The sequence below is a fragment of the Leptonotus elevatus genome, chromosome 1 (assembly GCF_054856555.1).
Source record: "Leptonotus elevatus isolate MCC_2025b chromosome 1, RoL_Lele_1.0, whole genome shotgun sequence".
NCBI lineage: Eukaryota > Metazoa > Chordata > Actinopteri > Syngnathiformes > Syngnathidae > Leptonotus > Leptonotus elevatus.
Window position 1 is genome coordinate 4141854 of NC_141239.1, and position 19274 is coordinate 4161127.

At 44.4% G+C, this 19274-nt stretch overlaps 2 protein-coding genes across 2 annotated transcripts; both read right to left on the minus strand.

Moving 5' to 3' along the window:
• Positions 1-646: 646 nt before the first annotated feature.
• Positions 647-5457, minus strand: cavin4a (caveolae associated protein 4a). The gene is made up of 2 exons (XM_086075891.1): positions 4019-5457; positions 647-2449 (listed from the first exon to the last, which is right to left on the minus strand). The coding sequence occupies exons 1-2, from the start codon at positions 4415-4417 to the stop codon at positions 1832-1834; spliced, it is 1017 nt and encodes a 338-aa protein (XP_085932017.1). The 5' UTR covers positions 4418-5457; the 3' UTR covers positions 647-1831.
• An 843-nt stretch (positions 5458-6300) lies between these two features.
• LOC147180443 (tomoregulin-1-like) lies at positions 6301-19274 on the minus strand. Its single transcript, XM_086075904.1, has 10 exons — positions 18966-19274; positions 16372-16481; positions 14841-14970; positions 14645-14674; positions 11589-11688; positions 11181-11329; positions 10204-10263; positions 10009-10132; positions 8905-9066; positions 6301-8795 (listed from the first exon to the last, which is right to left on the minus strand). Exons 1-10 carry the CDS (start codon positions 19132-19134, stop codon positions 8711-8713), a joined length of 1119 nt encoding a protein of 372 aa, XP_085932030.1. The 5' UTR covers positions 19135-19274; the 3' UTR covers positions 6301-8710.

Below are 19274 nucleotides of genomic sequence, written 5' to 3' on the forward strand. Positions count from 1 at the left end.
GGTTTTAGGTGAACAAATGAATACACACTCACGCACACGCACACACACACACACACACACACACACACACACACACACACACACACACACACACACACACACACACACACACACACACACACACACACACTCACCCACATACAAAATAAAAATTTATTAAAAAAAATTCATAAAAAAGAGAGCAATAATGATGACATGTCAAATCGGTAAAATTACCGAATGACCAATACTGAGCTCTCCAGAAAAAAATAAAATAAAACATTTTGAAATGACCGGGGTCCCTCGATCCTCGTTGTAACACGATTCACCTTTCACAGTCTCACTGTTTGCAGATTTTTTTTAAAGTGCCATTTCGTATGCTTTTGTTTTTTTTTACAGTAGTGTACCTATTTTTCCAAATCTTGAGCTTTGAGGGTGTTTAAACGAGAGAAATGTGAGAAAATGTTCATGCATGTCTGAGAAAAGTCTATTTAATGTGATGAGTGGTTTTACCGTCTTAAAAGTTAAAGCACATAAATGTAAAAAATCAAATAAAATAATATTGACGCTGACTACTTTGCAGATCTAATCGAATCTTTCCAATCTTAAAGTCATATGCCCCGCCCCCGGATGATGGAATGTTAATGAAAACAAGGAGAGAGAAAAAGAGTCTCAAATTCCATCCCTTTATTCTTTTTTTACGTCCAACTCAGCTAACACGTGGTTGAGTGCATCACCAAATAAGGCCACGAGGGGGCGACCTAACACTGACTTTACAATTACATCAACAACCACACAGTGCACGTAACAAGTCAAGTTGTCTCTCTCTCTCTCTCTCTCTCTCTCTCTCTCTCACCCACACACTCACACGCACTCACCCACTCACACGCACACACACACTTTTGACGTCATCATTTCCAGAAGTCATCAATTGATTGCAAAACAGCTGTCAATCATGATGTCAAGCCCCTTTTGACTTTTTCCATCCACGTAATGATAACCAAAAGTGACATTTTATGTTATAATGTGCCACAACCACTTAAAAGTCCCATTTTTAATACGATATCATGTGCACAAACCACCAAAAGTGAATTTTTTTATTGTGTGTAATTTAATGTTAAACGTGTAAACCACCCAAAGTCACCCTTGTCATCATCCGTGCATGATTAAAAAAAAGATTCCTACGTGAACGTGTTGGCATGTATAAATGTGGTCCAAAGCTGCAAAGCCTGAAAAGCGGCCAGCAGGTGTTACCACTTTAAAAAAAAAAAAGAAAAAAAAAAGAAGAAAAAAAACCACCGCGTCCTGGGCCATTCACAGAGCAGCTCTCTTCCTGTAAAGGTGGTTTACTTCCTGTGTTTACTTCCTGTTATGGTGCTTTTACTTCTTGTATTGGAGGTCCACTTCCTGTCATCTGACTGTAATGGGGGTCTGCCCCCTTTGAATGGAGTCCACTTCCTGTAAATGTCATCTGATTTATGTCATCACTCTACTTGGGCTTTAAATCGGGTATTGTTGGTCTACTTCCTGTAATGGGGCTCTACTTCCTGTCAGTCCGCTTTCTGTAAATGTTTTCTGTTGTATGTCATCCATCACTGCAATTGTTTTGTTGTTGTTCTGGTAATGGTGGTCTAATTCCCATAATGGGACTCAACTTCCTGTAATTTTCCCATAATGGTGGTCTACGTCCTGCAATGGGGGGGTCCACTTCACGTCATCTTCCCATAATGGTGGTCTGCTTCCTTTTAATGGCGGTCTACTTCATGTTATTTCCCCGTAAATGTGCTCTACTTCCTGTAATCTCACCGCAATGGTTGTCTACTTCCTGTACTCTTCACCATCACGGGGGCATCTAATTCCCGTAATCTTCTTCGAGCTCGGCTTTCCTGGCGGCAGTGGCCTGCTCTACCGGCCCCTCCCTCTTGACTTCCGCAACAACTTCGGTGTAGGCAGGCTGGGGTTGGGACTGGGGGGCAGCAGCGGCGACCTCGACCTCGGCCTCCGCCTCCGCGTCGGCATCCGCGTCGGCATCGGCGCCCTCTTGGCCCTCAGCCACGGCTCGCTCCTTCTTGATTTTGATCTTGAAGTTCTCCTTGGTGGGCGCCTTCTTGGCGATGTTCTCCTTGAGGCGCTCGCCACTCTGCTTGAGGCGCTCCCCGGCCTGGTGCATCTTCTCGCGGCGCTCCGGCGGCATCACCTTCTCGCCGAGGTTGTGGAACTTGGTGCCGAGGTTGCCTTTGGTCTTGCTCATGTTCTCCTTCGAGAAGGCCGCCTTGAGGGTCTCAGTGCTCTTCACCATGGACTTCTTGAACCGCGCTGTCCGGGAAGGGTCCGCCTCCTCCACGCTCAGGTACTCCTCGTCTGAGGAGAGGTCAGCGGGGACGTCGTAGGAATCGGGCTCCAGCTCCAGAGCATCCAGGCCCCCTTTGGGGCTCTTGGTGACGGCCACCGACGGGACCTCGGCATCGCCCTGCGGAAACCACAGCAGTAACGAGGAATGAGCCTTCTCGGTCAAACACAAATGCGGAAATTGAAATTCTTGCGGGTTCAACGCTAATCGCTAGCCTTGAAATTCTTGTGGGCAGCGTAACTAATGCCGTAGGCTGAACAGTAACCTTGACATGCTAAAGGCTAGCATAACATTGCCAGTGACTGTTGCCTTCAATGCTAATGGCTAGCCTGAACGCGCCATCTCTGTGCCTCGGCGCCGGACGCCGTTGAGCAAGCCCGTCATAGTTGTATGAAGATTTTTGATCGCGGCTGTTTCCTGGCCTGTGATTGGCTATGCTGTCAAATGGTGAGTGCGGTAGACAGCAGGTGGTGGTAGTGGCGAGCTTGGGGGACAGGCATGAGGTGCCAGGGGTCTCAGAATAGGACTCGCTGTCAATGACTGTCAGCAGCTGCTGGCTGAGCTCCGGTTACACTCGCCGCTAACAACTTGAGGAAAATCAAAAGAAGGAATGTTTGAAATTCTCCGTTCTGTTTAAAGATGAGCTCATTCAAAAAAAAGTACAAAGTGTTTCCAATGTCACTCGGTAGAGTGCGGACCTCCACAAGTCACAATAATCCGAACTAAATATTACAACTTTGGACCTTTGGACAGTCAGTTCAACAGAAGGATAGAAGTTGGAGCGGATGTCGTACTGGAAATTCTACCAAGTTTGTCGGGAAGTTCTTGTGTACATCGACTAAAGGTATACACCGAGTTTCTCTCTGGACATTCTTACGAGAAATTCAAGTGGCAATCCTAAAAGAAGTTCAACTGGTTCTAATGTTAGTTCTGTTAAGTTGAAATTTAAAGTTTTACTGAGTTCTGCTGGAGGTTGTACTCGAGGTTCCATCGACTTCCACCGGGCGTTCTAGTGAGAGTACAATTGGAGGTTTTGCTGGTCGGCCTACAAGTTCTGCTGGAGGTTTCACTGGAAGTTAGCGGTTTTCTACCAGAAATTCATTTTTACTGAAATGGGGTTTTTCTCCCGCAGGGTGTCCGTGCTCTCCCTTAGAGATAGGGTGAGAAGCTCAGTCATCCGGGAGGCTCCTCCACGTTGAGATGAGCCAGTTGAGGTGGCTCGGGCATCTGGTTCGGATGCCCTCTGGACACCTCCCCTGGAGAAGTGCTCTGGGCATGTCCCACCGGTAGGGGACCCTGGGGACGACCCAGAACACGGGGGGAGAGACTATGTCTCTCGGCTGGCCTGGGAACATATTGGGATCCCCCCGGAGGAGCCGGACGAAGTGGCTGGGGAGAGGGAAGTCTGGGCGACCCGACCCTGGATAAGCATCAGAAGACGGACGGATTCTACTGAAAGTTGACACTTGAAACCTTTCAGAGTAATTGTTATTTTCCATCTACAGGGCCTAATAATTGCTTTTGTTTTGAAATCCTGCTCACACTTTTACAGGACCAAAATATTTGAAGAGAAAAGTTACGCGTAGAAGATAAGGAACAAGATGAAGCGAGGTTTAAAGAAGAAGAGAAAGCACAGCAAGCGAAGTGTGAAGAAGCACGTCGGGGAATGATAGAAAGCGTGCTCACGACCTGGTAGATGACGACTCTGAACTTGTTCCTGGTGAGCAGCTCGTCCTGGGCGCTCTCGACCTTCCTGACCCGGCCGTTCTGCTTCTCCACGCGGGCTCGCACGTCTTTGACATTGGCGCTGACTTTGCGCGTCTTCTGCAGCACTTTGTCCAGGCAGGCGCTGGCGTCGGCGTGCTCCTTGGCCAGCTTCAGGACGTCGCCCTGGATGCCGCGGATGTTGTTCTCCAGGTCCAGCTGGCGCTCCTCCATCCGGCGCTGGCCCGACTGCACGTTGTCGATGATTCCGGCCACGCGCTCCAGCAGGGACAGGATGCTCAGGGCGCTGATGGGCTTTCCCTCCTCGTCCTCCATCCCCACGATCTCCAGCTTCTCCTGAGCGCCGTACTTGTGCTGATCCATCTTCTGTGAAGATTGCAGAGGCTCCGGCGCTTTTGGGGAAGACAAATCTGGGTTTGGGGATCAAAAAGGCTTTTTGCTTTCGGGGGGAAAAAAAAGGGCTTTTGCTTTGTGGAAGAAGGTTCCGGCTTTGGAGAAGGTTCCGGCTTTGAGGGATAAGAGTCTGGCTTTCAGATGGAAAGTTCTCGATATAGCGTCAAAGGTTCTGGCTTTCGGAAAAAAGGCTTTGGTTATGGGGTAGCGGGTTCTGTTTTTAATGAAGGCGGCTTTAGATTTCAGGATGAAGACACCAGGTTTGGGATGAAGAAGGCTCAGATTTTGGGATGAAGACTCCAACTTAGAAAGTTCTGGCTTTAGGGAAGAAGTCTTTGGCTTTGGGGAGAAAAGTCCACTGGCTCTGGAATAGAAGGTTCTGTCTACGGGGGAACAATGCTTGGGCTTCAAAAAGATCCGAGTCCACTGACCCACAGGGAGGACTGGTCGCAGGAAAAAGAGGGAAACTCCGCCCCGCCACCCCTCTTTAAAAAAAAAAAGGGAACGTGATCCCGTTCTGTCAGAAGCATCCAGCAGTGAGGCCGGTAGCTAAAAAAAAACTCCAGTAAGGGTAAGGAGACACTTCGACAACTTTGAGAACGATAGACCTCCATGTCCAAGTCCTGCTGGGATTGGTCTTCCTTTTTGGTCCACTATTTGCTCATTCTGAGGCGTAGGACAAGCTCACAGCTGGCCGACGTTTACGTCAACAAGTTTCACGTTAAACACATTATGCCTTCTTGAAGACGGCCCCCCGCCACCCAACTCGGTAGAATTCCCAAGTGTCCAAAGACTTGACTGGCTGGTTTATTCTGGGAAGACTTGCGGTCCAAAAGGATCTCGTTGGGGCTTTGACTTGTCAGGAATGCGACGGCTCATCCGACAGGGAGAACTTGCGCAGATCATGACTATTTATCTTACAGTATTTTTTTTATTTTAGTAACAACTTTTAAGTCACGACGACTTCCTGTTTGGTGCACAAAACATCAAACTATTGGCAGACAACTACAAACACACAAACACACAACCCCCCCCCCCCCCCCCACACACACACACACGCTACTAAGTCTAAATTTACAGTGGTAATCCTGCCCCACCCAAAAGAATTAAAAATGTCATGTGATGACCCTTCCTCTCATTCCACACTGCACACACGCACACACACAGAAACACACACATACGTGTGCACATGCATGACCCCCCCTCCCCCCCCACGCCCAAACTCTGACTCAAAGATGCTATACATAACATATTTGAACGAATGCCTAGAAAATAAAGCAAAACAATGATTGACTCTTTTTTTTTCTTTTTTTTTTAAGTGAGGTGAGCCAGGATCGAACCCGCGTCTTCCGGTATGACAGCGTAAGCGTTACCAGTGAGTTCAAGTTCTGAGCCAGCAACGCAGCACATGACCATATTTGAACACGCAGGAAGTGAGGTATGGTAAAAAAAGCCGATCGACTCCCAATTGCCGCGCAATAAAAACAGATATTTTCAAGAATTTCAATTCATATGAAAACAACGACCGAGCTTGCAGACGTCATTGCTCGCTGGGTTTCCATTCACAAAATAAAAGTGACATTTCCACAATTTGGATAAAGTACAATTCCTACCTCGTAAGAACATAAAAACTTACTTGCGGTATTTGAGGGTTGTTGTTTTTCTCTCTCCTGTTTTTCCAGTACCAATTTGCACATTACTGAAGACTACGGAAACCCAACTACTGTGAGATTGCGCAACATGTCCCCCTTCATTTTGCACGTGTTTGCTGGTCTGTTTCTATATTCACATTTCTGCACACTGCCTCATCCCATGAAGGTGAACGAATTTTCAAGTAGTAGAAAAATGCAGATTTTGGCGTTATAAAACAAAACGAGACAAAACCAAACCATTTGTGCGATATTTTGTTGAAAACCCCCACAAGTTTTTATTCAAAGTTGACATGCATCACGTTAACACATTAAAGTCACGTTGAGACGACCAGTCACGACAAGACAAACGTTCACGGAGGGAGGGGGCCGCTGCCGCTGGGGTTGGGGTTGGGGGTGCTGGTGATGATCATCAAAATAAAATGACAACCGTGAGACAAGTTTTCGGACTTATCACTTCCTTCGTGACCCCGCCCCTTCACCGCCACTACGCTGCTACATGCTATGCTAATGCGCTACGCGACACGACATCACCACTACAATCGTTTCCTTTTCAACCACAAATAAATAACTACTCATGATGACGCTGACAAATGTTTTGTGATTGTCACTTTGGCTCTCGTGGAACAAAAAGAAACCTGAAAACATTTGTGCTGGCCAATAACAACAACCAAAAACTAAAAAAAAACATGTTAGCTTGCTAAGCTAAAGGCGCAAATGGCCTGAGAGTAAGCTTGAAATCAAAGCGTGTGTGTTTGTGTGTCGATGTACGCATGTGTTTGCATTTGTATTTGTGTTTTGTGTGTCTATGTCTGTTGTGTGCACGTGTTAGCCTCACTAGCATGACCAAGCTAGCCAAAATAAAGCGAGTTAAAAAAAGTTTTAGCGGTTAGCTCCGACGCGCGAAGCCTTCGACACTTGCGGCTGCTTAGCCTCGTTAGCTCAAACATGCTAACCAAAACAAAGCCAGTGAAGAATTGTTTTTGTAGCCAGGCAGCGGTTAGCGCTTCAGCTATATCCAGCGTAACGCGTGATTCAAAATGTTGTCATTCACCACTTTTAGCAACCTAGGCTAGCACATTAGCCTGCTTTGTTTAGCTGCTTCCACAAACGTGTTGTTTCAATTAGCTGTCGGCGTCACATTCACTTTGCTTTCTTCTTGATGAAATGTCACACATTTCACCTTTTTTATGTTTCTATCATTCAACAAATAAAAAAAAACAACAACATATAAATACGTTTAATCTAAGTGTGTTGGAAAAAAATAACACAACTAGTTTGCTTTCATGAAAAAATCCAAACTCTCACAGTGTCGTCTAAGCCAGTGGTTCTCAAACTGCGATCCCTGAAACCGGGGGCAATTATTTGGACAGAAAAGTTTTTTGTTTTTGTTTTTTAGCGAATAAAGGTATCTATCTACAAAAGGTTTACTATTAGGATGAGGCTTTTTTTTTTTTAATTCAACCATTAAAATATGACATTCTGGTGACTGCGTGGTTTTTCTCCGGGTACTCCGGTTTCCTCCCACATTCCAAAGACGTTCTTGATCAGCTTGATTGAACACTCTAAATTGTCTCTCGGTGTTATTGTGAATGTGGATGGTTGTCCGTCCCTGTGATTGGCTGGTCACCAGTTCAGGGTGTACCCAGCCTACTGCTTGAAGACAGTTGGGATAGGCTCCAGCACCCCCGAGACCCTTGTGAGGAATGAGCGCTTCGGCAAATGGATGGATGGATGGATGGATGGATGGATGGATGGATGGATGGATGGACATTTAGGGCTACACGTAGTTATGTTTAATTACCGTTAGAATTATGCGGGGGTCCCTGTAAGGGGTCCCTGGACCCAAAAAGTTTGAGAACCCCTGGTAGAAACATTCAAAGAAAATAATGCAGCAGACACTTCCTTTAGCAGCCTTCAAAGTAAAGGAAAAAGATCAAATAAATTAAAGGAGGAATGTTGGCATTTCCTGTAGCAGCCTTCAAAGTAAAGGAAGCAGGCGGACACTTCCCGTAGAAACTTTCAAAATAAAATGAAGAAGGCTTACGCTTCTTAGTGGCCTTCAAAATAAATAAAGGAAGCTGTCTTTGAAGAAGGCTCATACTTCCTGTAGCAGCCTTCAAAGTAAAGGAAGTAGGCAGACAATTTCCATAGAAACTTTCAAAATAAAGGTCCAATAAGCCAGCTGAAAGTAACTGTGTGTAAATGAAACTGGGGTGAAATGAAAGCTACCGTTTGTGCGTTTGCTGAAAGGGCAACACGGGAAACACGTTACAGCGGTTGTCATGCCAACTCAAGTCCAATGGAACGACTACGATGACATCATGAGAATCAGAAATAAGTCGCCGTCATCGTTGTTATTATTATTATTAGCGTTGTAAGACATTTCGTAATCAAGAGTCTTTCATTTGGTCGTCGTCCGCATTCCCGACGCTCCAAAATACGAGCGCAGGATGCGGAAACATTCCTCAAAGTTGCTCAAGGGCGGTGAGCAAAAAGACGAAGAAATAAGGCAGCCGACGCTCGTCTTTTTCTCCGAGACCACGACGCGGGCGCGTCTTCCAAAAAATAAATTAAAACATTAAAAAAGAAGAAGGGAGGAGGAAAAAGGGGGCTATACCATCCGAGAGTTAGTGTCTGCAGAAAAATGCCCCAGGTTGTGTTTGTGTCGACGGCCGCGGTTGTTCTTTGGGCATTTCCTGATGGGGGCACACACACACACGCACACGCACACACGCACACACGCAAAGCCAGTTGGTTAAGGAGCGCGGTGGCGAGGTGGGTAGCGGGCGAGTGCGTGCGGCGTACCTGCTGATGCACATGACGATGGCGACGATGACGGCGATCTGCACGGCGCCGATAACCGACGCGATCAGGACGTAATGCAGCTTCTGGCCACTGGGGACCACGTAGAGCACGTTGAAGTCCTGAAGCTCGTCGCAGCGGACGCCTTTGTATCCCGACTCGCACCTGCACACGCCACACGCGCAGCTTGACAAGTCCGATAGCTTACGTAGAGGACCGAGATCAGGGGACGGGCAACTTTAAGGCTGGAGGGGGCCACAATTTTTCAGCATTGCCACATTGGTAAAAGAAGCAAACCAAAAAAATGATCACATACTATGTTTTTTTTCCAGTGCATAATAATCATTCAAGAACATGTTGTTGTCGTCGTTCATATTTGTCAACTTTTGTGATTAAGGGCTATAAATAAACGTGACTTGACTTAACAGCACAAAAGTGCTCAACCACAAAACGAAATTATATGCAAGATTGAATTTTTTTGGGGTGACAAAAATCTAATCATTCAAAATTTTATTGAGGTTCTGCATATCATTTCCAATCTACAAAAAAAATATTATTATTATAGTATAGAGGGCAGTATAAGACCCCGTGCAAGCGCAACTAAGCAATGTCTGCCATCTGGTGGTGAATAGTGGTATGACAAACTACAGTCAACCTCTGCATACTCACGGCTCAGCACCCGCGGAGTCCCGGATTTACAAAAAAAAAAAAAAATCTCAATATTTTTGTTATAATTTGGGATTTGGACCATTTTGACTTCAAAAATGGCTCCAAACGATTACTTGATTATTAAAATCGATTAATTTGATAATCGATGACTTGTCGATTAATTGATTCCTTTTGACAGCTCTACGACATAGTGCACTCTATGCAGTGAGAATTGTTGTCATAGTGAACACACAAACGTGAAAGCTGTTTTGTGGGACACAGGCAAGATGGTAGCCAGAAAAATGAACAGATAAATAAATACATTTAAATGTTAAATCTGCCCCCCCCCCGAGCAGTGCAAATGGCACGATTGCAAGGTTCTTTCGTTCCTCTCAACAAACAACACGGGAAGACATTTCATTGCTAATAGTGGTTAGCACAATGAGTTAGCGGCGTCACCTGCAGGTGGGCATGTTGTAGTGGATTTCACAGCGTCCGTGCAGGCAAAAACCCAGGTGCGAGTCGCTGCAACTGTTTGCCGTTCCGGCGTAGAACCCGTCTCCGTGCTCCAGTCCTTTGGTTTCTGACCAAACCGAGAAAAACGTGATCACGGGAAGTGATGTCATCGCCACGCAGCGCCCCGGCGGGCCTTACCGAGGACGTTTACTTTGAAAGGGCTGCCGTCGTCCTTCCTGCCCGCTTTGTCTTTGTCGGCTGGCGAGCGAGAAAAAGACCACAGGAGACACGGGGTTCCGTTTCAGGAAGGCAGCACAGTGCACAAGAATTTTCCGTATTTTTTTTTTGAACCCAAGCCCCCAATTATTTGCAATTTTCAGTGAGCCTTGTTTCCCATCCCCCAAAAATGAAGTGGCGGCTTCTCCTGTATTAATTATTAACCCAATCTTGACCTGCGGACCGTGGACTGATTTTGCAAGGTGCGCAGAATATTGTGTTCTATTGCTATAAAAACATGGAAGCTACCAAAAAAAAGATTCGAGTCTCTTCTTTCATCAGGGGAAAAAAAATCTATCTGTTTCCGTTTTGCAGCAATTAGCATTAGAATATAGCTGAGTTTCATCATTATTTACAAATCTGTGGGTTGATCTCTTATACTCTGCTGCCACCTGCTGGCCGTTGTTGTGATAACTATCATTTCTTCAAGCATTCTCTTCAGGTCAGAGGCTGCATCAAAGCCTTCTGTATGCTCTAGCATTAAAAAAACAACAACAATGTATAATTACGTCTTTGGGAGAAAATGAGTTAAAACATTAAAGGTCATGACAGAAATGCTTTGAATTGCATTCAAATAATCCAAATATGATGTCCAGAGGCATTAAAAATGTAAATACAGTTGACGTATACAATTGAGTTGAGTTTGAAAAGTTTGTGGAACAATCTGGATTATAAAAAAACTCCTGGCAGTCCGTTTTAATTTTAAAAAATGTATAAAAGCACAATTTCTGGAAAAAATATCATGAGTACAAGTCATTCTATTGAATGATTTTTGTTTAATTGTTACTTTCTGTCCTTTCATTTCTTTTTCCTTTAAAGAATGCAATGTTTTTTTGAATTGAAAATGGAATTTGAAAAGCGGCCATTTTTGTCAGCGCGGACATGAAGGTTTTGCCGACCTCGACACCTGCCCAGGTGCTCCACGTCGATCTGTTCCTGCTTCATGCAGGACGCCTCTCGCACCAAACACGGACTGTTGTACGAGTTGCCGTCCGTGGCGCAGACGGCGTTCTCGTTGTGGCCGCTGCAGTCGATGTTGCAGATGCACCTGCAGCCACAAGAGGGAGCATCCTGGTGGGTGGGGGGGATCGGGTGGGGGGGGGGGGGGTTGTGGGTGTCATGGTCATCTTTCCTATCAGTGCTACGGTCTTTGTCGGATCTTCTGGTTTTTGTCAGGTTTCGTGATCTTGTTCGGTCGCCGGATCTGTGTCAGGGTTTGTGATCTCGTTCTGGTCTGGCAGTCTTTTGTCAGGTCTTACGATCTTTTTGTCGAGCGTCGTGGATTTTGCACGGACGTCGCGTCTCACCATACGTCCTCCGCGTCTTCATCACATTCCGCTCCGTATTTGCACGTGCTGCACTTGCTCTTCTTGATCCCGTCCGAGGCAGAACCTTCTTCTTCGTCACCTGGGAGGAAGAACAAGAACAAAGAATGGGAAAAGTGCTCACGCGGCTGGAGGTGCAAGACGAGGACATCGGGCAGGGGTGGGAAAGCAGCCAGAGGCTAAGAGGCACTTTTTTTTTTTTTACCTGCCCCCAACCATCTCCATCGAGATCTCTTTTGCATGTTTTGATCAACGACCCTTCTTTTTATTAGGAATAGACCGATAATTGGGCATTTTGACCAATATCGGTATCGGCCTTTTTTTAAGATCTGACAACTGGTATAAGGTACATCTAAAAACATGTTTGTCACGTTTCGGTTCTGTGGGGGTTGGGTTGGTTTTTCTTTGTTATGGGTGTGTCTCATTACTGTTGGTGTATTTAGTCTGTTTTGTTTGTCCAGTCGGGTTGGGTGCATTGCATTGGAAGTTCGTGCATCAAGCCTTCGTCCTCGTCACAACAAGTCAAGTCAAATCAGGGCCAGTCACATCCTGTCCAGTCATGGTGACCAGTCTTGTAAGTTCTCTCCAGTCATGGCGACCAGTCTGGTCACGTCCTGTCCAGTCATGGCAACCAGTTTTGTCATGTTATGGCGACCAGTCTTGTCATGTCCTGTCCAGTCATGGCGACCAGTCTTGTCACGTCCTGTCCAGTCATGGCAACCAGTTTTGTCAAGTCATGGCGACCAGTCTTGTCACGTCCTGTCCAGTCATGGCAACCAGTTTTGTCATGTCATGGCGACCAGTCTTGTCACATCCTGTCCAGTCATGGCGACCAGTCTTGTCACGTCCTGTCCAGTCATGGCAACCAGTTTTGTCATGTCATGGCGACCAGTATTGTCACGTCCTGTCCAGTCATGGAAATCAGTTTTGTCCAGAGTTGGCGACCAGTCTTGTCACGTCCTGTCCAGTCATGGCAACCAGTTTTATCATGTCATGGCGACCAGTCTTGTCACATCCTGTCCAGTCATGGCAACCAGTTTTGTCATGCCATGGCGACCAGTCTTGGCACGTCCTGTCCAGTCATGGTGACCAGTCTTGTCACATCATGGTGACCAGTCTTGTCACGTCCTGTTCTGTCATGGCGACCAGTCTTGCCACGTCCTGTCCAGTCATGGCAACCAGTTCTGTCCAGTCATGGCGACCAGTCTTGTCACATCCTGTCCAGTCATGGCGACCAGTCTTGTCACGTCCTGTGCAGTCATGGCGACCAGTTTTGTCATGTCATGGCGACCAGTCTGGTCACGTCCTGTCCAGTCATGGCGACCAGTCTTGTCACGTCCTGTCCAGTCATGGCGACCAGTCTGGTCACGTCCTGTCCAGTCATGGTGACCAGTCTCGTCACACCCTGCCCAGCCATGGCGACCAGTCTCGTCACATCCTGCCCAGTCATGGCGACCAGTCTTGTCACGTCCTGTGCAGCCATTAAGTCCAGGTTGTTTGCTCACCGTTTTCTCTCTGGTTAATTAAAGTTCCACGCATTGCACCTGATTCCTCTTTCGCTGCTTTTGGGTCCACCATCCCTCAACCACTCACGTTCCCACATGACAATTTTAATCTCAGGGAACTATTTATTTAAAATTTCAGTGAACTTTATAAGAGATCCTGCTGACCCTGGGAACCTTCTGAATCTTTTGTTTTTGTTCGACAATAAAACAAAAGAAATGTGAAAGTTAAAAATTTCTGGTATTTTTTTATTTAGGAGAAAAAATAACTTACTTTAGAAAACTATAGAGAGCTATGGTTAAGTTTCCAATTAACTTTCTAAGACAGAAGTGGGCATGGAGGGCCGGAGTCCTGCAGGTTTTGCATGGTGCCCTTCTCCAACACAGCTGATTTATGATCAGCTCATCAGCATAAGCCTGATAACGATCCTGTTGATTGGAATCAGCTTGTGTTGGAAGTGAGAAACCTCCAAAAGGACTCCGGCCCTCCAGGACCAGGATTGCCCCCCTCCCTTCCAAGACGTACTGATATCCTTGAGAGCTCCCTGAACGTTTTGTTAGAAATTTAAATGGATGTCAATTGACTAAGAATTAAAAAAAAAAAAATCAACATTTTGAAATGAGTCAAGATTGCCATTTGTATTTTCAGATCCAGGTCCGGGAAGGAAAAAACCTTGCCACAGTTTGTCTTCAACCGCAGGTGCTTCGACTCAATCAGCACGTAAAATGCTTACCTGCCACTTTGCCAGTACTTGCCCACTTTTTCCCTTCTGGACCTGGATTTGACACCTCAGCACTTGCTCACACAATCTGCTGCTCTTGCCGTCTTCTTGTCCTGGTCTTGCTGGTAAGCCAAAACGACTCAACGTTTTTTTCCAAGTCATTTAACGTCAAAGCGCATTGGCTTATTTCATTCTATTCTTCAATTTCCTTTTTCAATGCTTTTCTTCTTCTAATTGACATTCATGTTACTGGGCTGATAACCGCTTTCATTGGTTTACCGTGGTTTTCAAAAGTCAACGTTACAATAATGGCTATCACCGTTCGCGAGCTCTAAACGTCTAAGCAGGGCACAGTGTGATTGGCGGTTTTGCTGCTTGAGTTGAGTAAATCAGTCGCCATTTTCAAGTTAACTGCCTCCAATCAACTTTTTTTTTGTCCTCACTAGCAGTGAGGAAAAGGGTGAGAAGCTAGCCACGGAGGAGGGAGTACACACACACACAAAAAACAGCGCCAGCGTGTACTAGCTAGCCTCAAGGACAACATGAGTAGCTCTCAGTTATAAAAATAGTTGACCCGTAACGGGACACTGTGACTTAATGTTAACATTTATTTACTTCATGAAAATGTTACATGTTTCTTTTGAAAAAAAAATGCTGTTTGTGTTTATCCAAATATTTCTAAAAAAAAGCTCATTTCAGAGCTCTAATTTTGTAGCGTTAAAGTTAGCACAATATTTTGGCTGCTCTGTGTTATCACTTGTTTTCATTAGTTTTAAACATATTTGAAAAATGGACAAAAGTACGATTAACTCACCGCCTGGATCTCCAGAACCGGAGCCAGGATCTGTGAATGAGAAAAAAAAAAGTCAATGTTGAACAACGTTATGAAGATCATCAGGGGGTCTTTTTCGTTGTTTTTTTTTGTTTAAAACGATGATGAAATAATATCATGCCATTTCCAACGTTGTGATTGCGATAGGCAAAGAGATGAAAATAAAGAGAAGCCCGACCGTCAGAACAAGGCCCGTGCGCCACCCTGGAGATGATCCGCTGCTGCTTGCAGGACGCTTGGCGCCGGTAGCACTCGTTTTGGTACGTGTCCCCGTTGGAGCCGCACACCGGAACGTACTTCTTGTGACACTGAGACGCCACAAAAACACGGAAGTCACAAAAACACAACATTGACACTATCTGATACCCCCCAAAAAAAAGTCAATCCTAGTCATGAAATCATTTTAATTTAATATTCTGGTCACTTCCGTTAATCGTCAATTCCCGTCCATGGCGATGTCCACCTTTGGCCGCATGTTCGCACAAAGCTTTATGATGCAAAGGCTCGTAAAAATACACAGACTGAGAAGGACGTATGTACGCAGCCCGATGGACGGACGGACGGACGGACGGACGGAAACGTGTATTTATTCGAGGCTTTGTGTCGTTCTACACTTGCCGCAAGTTGGGCATCGTAATAATAAATAAAACACTTGTATTTGTAATGAATTTAGTTATAATTATCCAAATGTTACATTATTTTACTATTACTTCTTTACCTTATTTACAATAAATGTATTAACCATTTATTTAAATGGCGAATTTCGTAAACTGTATACAGAAGCGTATTGCATTTACTTGAAAAAAAAAAATCACTCCTGTTTTTCTGACTAATTGTTTTAATTTATTTATTATTTTTTTCAGTTTTATTGAATACTGAATAATGTTTTTCTCTGTTTCGTGAAATATTTTTTGGGTGTTGTTTTGAATATTATTAAAAAATATATTCAGAAAAACTGAAACAAAAATTTGAAAAACGGGGGGAATTATTCATAAAAGCAGGAAAAATTATTCAGAAAAACAGAAAAGAAAATATTTTTGAAAACAGAAAAAAATACTCACAAAAACAGAAAAAAAATATTCAAGACAGAAAATATACAAAAAAAAAACAAAGCCCCCCTCCTTCCCCAAATTACTCAGAAAAACAGGGGAAAAAATATTCACTAAAACATTTTTTTTATTAATTGTATTTACACGTACTCAAAAAACTAAGTCCCCCCAAAAATTACTCAGAAAAAAATGCGCTTTTTTTCCCACCTGAATGTACGCTTCCGTAAATTTAAACCAAATTAAAAAACAATGTGAAATATACCAAATATTTATTTTACCGATAAAATAATTATCATTTCGAAATTGTATTTATAATGAATTAAGTTATAATGATTTAAATGATTTATTATTTTGATAATAAATCACCGAACTAGTTATTGTATTTCATATGAGATATGAACATAAACCTGATAAAAAAAAAAACAATGAAACGTAAACAAAACATTTTTACAAAAAATCATTCAAATTTTTACATTTTTATTTATAATTAAATTACAATTGATTAACCCAGTAGTTTTTTTTTTTTTTTTAATGAATGAATACATATTGATATAAAAACAGTGAATGCAACAAAAGTGACAGCCCAGGTCAACTACTGTCAATCATCCGCCGATGGATGGACGGGTTGGGCGACGGTGTTTGCGATTGGTCGTCACCCACCTGGAACTGACAAACACATTTGATCTGCGAGTCGTCGTCTCTGCACACGCCCCCGAAGCGGCACGTGGATTGGTCGCATGCCCGCAAGTCGCTCTTCTTCTCCGACACGCCTGAACAGCAACAAAGCCAAGATTTTTGTGACGTTTACATTTTTTTTATTAATTAAAAACATATACTTTGGTACACAAAATATTCCCGCAAAAAAACAATGAAAGCATTTCGGTTTATATCCCAATATAGCAATTTTCTATTCCTAATTGTAAAACAGCCATAAGAGGGGTGCAATCTCTCTCTCTTTCTTTCTCTCTCTTTCCCTCTCTCTTTCTTTCTCTCTCTCTCTCTCTCTCTCTCTGTCTCTCTCTCTTTCCACATTTAATCAACCCAATCAGAAATACATTCCATTCTCATGTTCATACTTTTAGAATGGCTATTTGTAGGAGCCCCGTGTTTAAGTGATGTTTATTTGACCTCCAACCACTATGTGGCAGCATTGTCCTGTTTCCTGACCTGAGCCGGCCGGTGTGGGCGGCCGGCCAAGTTAAAATTGGCTTTTTTCCACTTTCCACGACTTGACACTTTTTTTTTGTAGAGAAGCAAACCATTTTCCACAAGCTTGTCTTGTACGTTGGTGTTTTTTCTTGTTGTGGTTACATTATACCTGTAATATTATACAAAGAACATGTACATTTGTAGAAAATGTGAAAAAATGTTGCTTAAAAAAAAAGAGTTGGCTATTATTACTGTCATAGCTTTTATTGTTTTGAAGTTCTCATGTTTGTATTATGAGTATTTGCAATGTAGCTTGATTTGAAGAAAATCAGGAATCAAATTGAAATCGCAATATCTCTCCTAAATTCAATTTGCTCCTAAAATCATGGGGTTGACCCTAGACTGGTCGCCACTGCATTGCTGGCACACTTTTTACTCTTTCACTTCATATGTAGTTCAACCTCAAAAAGTAAGCAAATTGCCTTTTGCCTTGACATCTGCATTTTGGCCTGTTTTAATACCCCCCCCCCCCCAAAAAAAACCCAACAACAACTGATGCACAGGTTGGCAGTTATCTTGTCAATAAACAATGGATTGACTGGTCGCCATGCAGTCAGTGACAGGGCACAATGCACATTATAATTGCCAAATAATGGACTCACTGGTTGCCAATCAATGTCAGGACACTTATCGAGCAAAAAATGGCTGGTCGCCAATCTGTCGGGGTATAGACAAAAATGGACTGGTCGCCAGTAAGGGTGTGCCCAAAATCGATTCTCTTAAGAATCGCAATTTTTTAAATGTCCCAAAATCTATTTTATTTCAATTATTTTATACTGTCTTGCCCTTGTTTATGTGCGCCTTTATTGGGAGCGCTGTTCATGTTGTACATGATTTGACCACTTAGGGGCAGTGTGGCTCCGCGCGTTCTCATACACTGTTAAGTTGTAGCCACATAGAAGCAAAAAGTCAAGATCAAGTTATTCCAATAAAAGTTTTTTGTTTTTTTTGCAGTGTAGGAAGAACATATGTCGATGATTAATGTTAAGATGCTTCTCTGTATACATTCCTGAAGCGTTTTGCATGAACAGTCGTTCTTTTGAGTGATAAAAGTGCCACGAGTAGCATAGCGTGTAATTAGCATTAGCGAGTCAGACTGGAGTAGATCATGACAATTCTTTGCATTTCTATAAATTGAAGCAGAAATCATTGTCAATCTAGTCATTTTGAATCTAAAATCGTTCTGAATCAAATATCGATTCTGAATCGAATCGCAGACCCACAAATCGGAATCGAACCGTGAGACAGTCAAAGAGTCCCGGGCCTCGTTGCCAGTCAACTCAGGAGGACCATTAAGCAAAAAATGACTGGTTGAATATCTGTTTGTCAGGGCACATATAGACAAACAATGGATTGGTCTCCAATTAGTTTCAGGGTAACCAGTATAGACGAACAACGGACTGGTCGCCAGTCAATGTCAGGACCGGTATGAAGCAAAAAAAGACTTGTCGCCAATCTGTTTCCTATAGACAATCAATGGACTGGTCACCAGTCAACATCAGGGCATATTGACAACAAATAGACTGGTCGCCTGACTTTCCACAAAGCCCATCTGGAATGTTGAACAAAGTCTGAGCACACAAACTCCACCCACGAATGGAAGACTCGACTCGAACTTTGACCCCGACACCTGCGAGGCGGATGTGCCATCAACACGATCAGTGCGCCGACGCTGCCCACTTGCCATCCGCTCACATTCAGTGGACGCTTTTCAAACTCGACTTCATGAGATGCCGACAGACTATGAAGTCAAGTGACGTCATCATAACGCACGTGTCAGTGACAATTCGTCGGACTTTTTTTTTTCTTTCTCATTTCAAATCACCATTTATTTTCCATTTGGCCTCTGATGTTGTTTACATGTGATGTTAATCAAAGCCACATTACTGATGGATTGTTGGGGTTTCGGTCACGTGCACGCGCCCCAGGAGAGGCTGCAGCAGGTAGCATGCACGCGGACGCGCGCCACCGTGTGAGGAAACCATGCAGCCTTCATCCTCCTCCGTCACAAGGATGACAATTATGAATAATCATAATCATCTTACCTGCGCACGTTTTTCCTTGACACTCTCCGCCGCCCTGAGGCTGGAAGGACGCGCGCGCCGCGGGCACGCCGAGCAGCATCAGCAACAGCAGCAGAAACGGCGTGCGCGCGCGCACCCGGCGACCGAGCATCCCACCGGCGGGAAAGCTTCCCGCGCCCGACGCCATCATGCAGGAGGAAGAGGAGGAAGAAGAAGAGGATGAAGGACGGAAGAGGGAGATGACAAGAGGGCGTTCACGAGGCAGCGGCCTCCGCGCGTCCTCCTCCTCGGCGTGTGCGCGTGCTCGTGGTACTTAGTTCCTGCGGGAGG

Bases quoted from the DNA above. Each gene is read 5' to 3' on its own strand.
- cavin4a (XM_086075891.1), bottom strand. From the start codon at position 4,417: ATGGATCAGCACAAGTACGGCGCTCAGGAGAAGCTGGAGATCGTGGGG. The intron at 2,450-4,018 runs GTCGTGAGCACG...TGGTTTCCGCAG, and splicing joins TCAGAGTCGTCATCTACCAG to GGCGATGCCGAGGTCCCGTC.
- LOC147180443 (XM_086075904.1), bottom strand. From the start codon at position 19,134: ATGATGGCGTCGGGCGCGGGAAGCTTTCCCGCCGGTGGGATGCTCGGT. The intron at 11,330-11,588 runs GTGAGACGCGAC...TTGTGGCTGCAG, and splicing joins GAAGACGCGGAGGACGTATG to GTGCATCTGCAACATCGACT. The intron at 9,067-10,008 runs GTGACGCCGCTA...TGGCGTGTGCAG, and splicing joins TACAACATGCCCACCTGCAG to GTGCGAGTCGGGATACAAAG.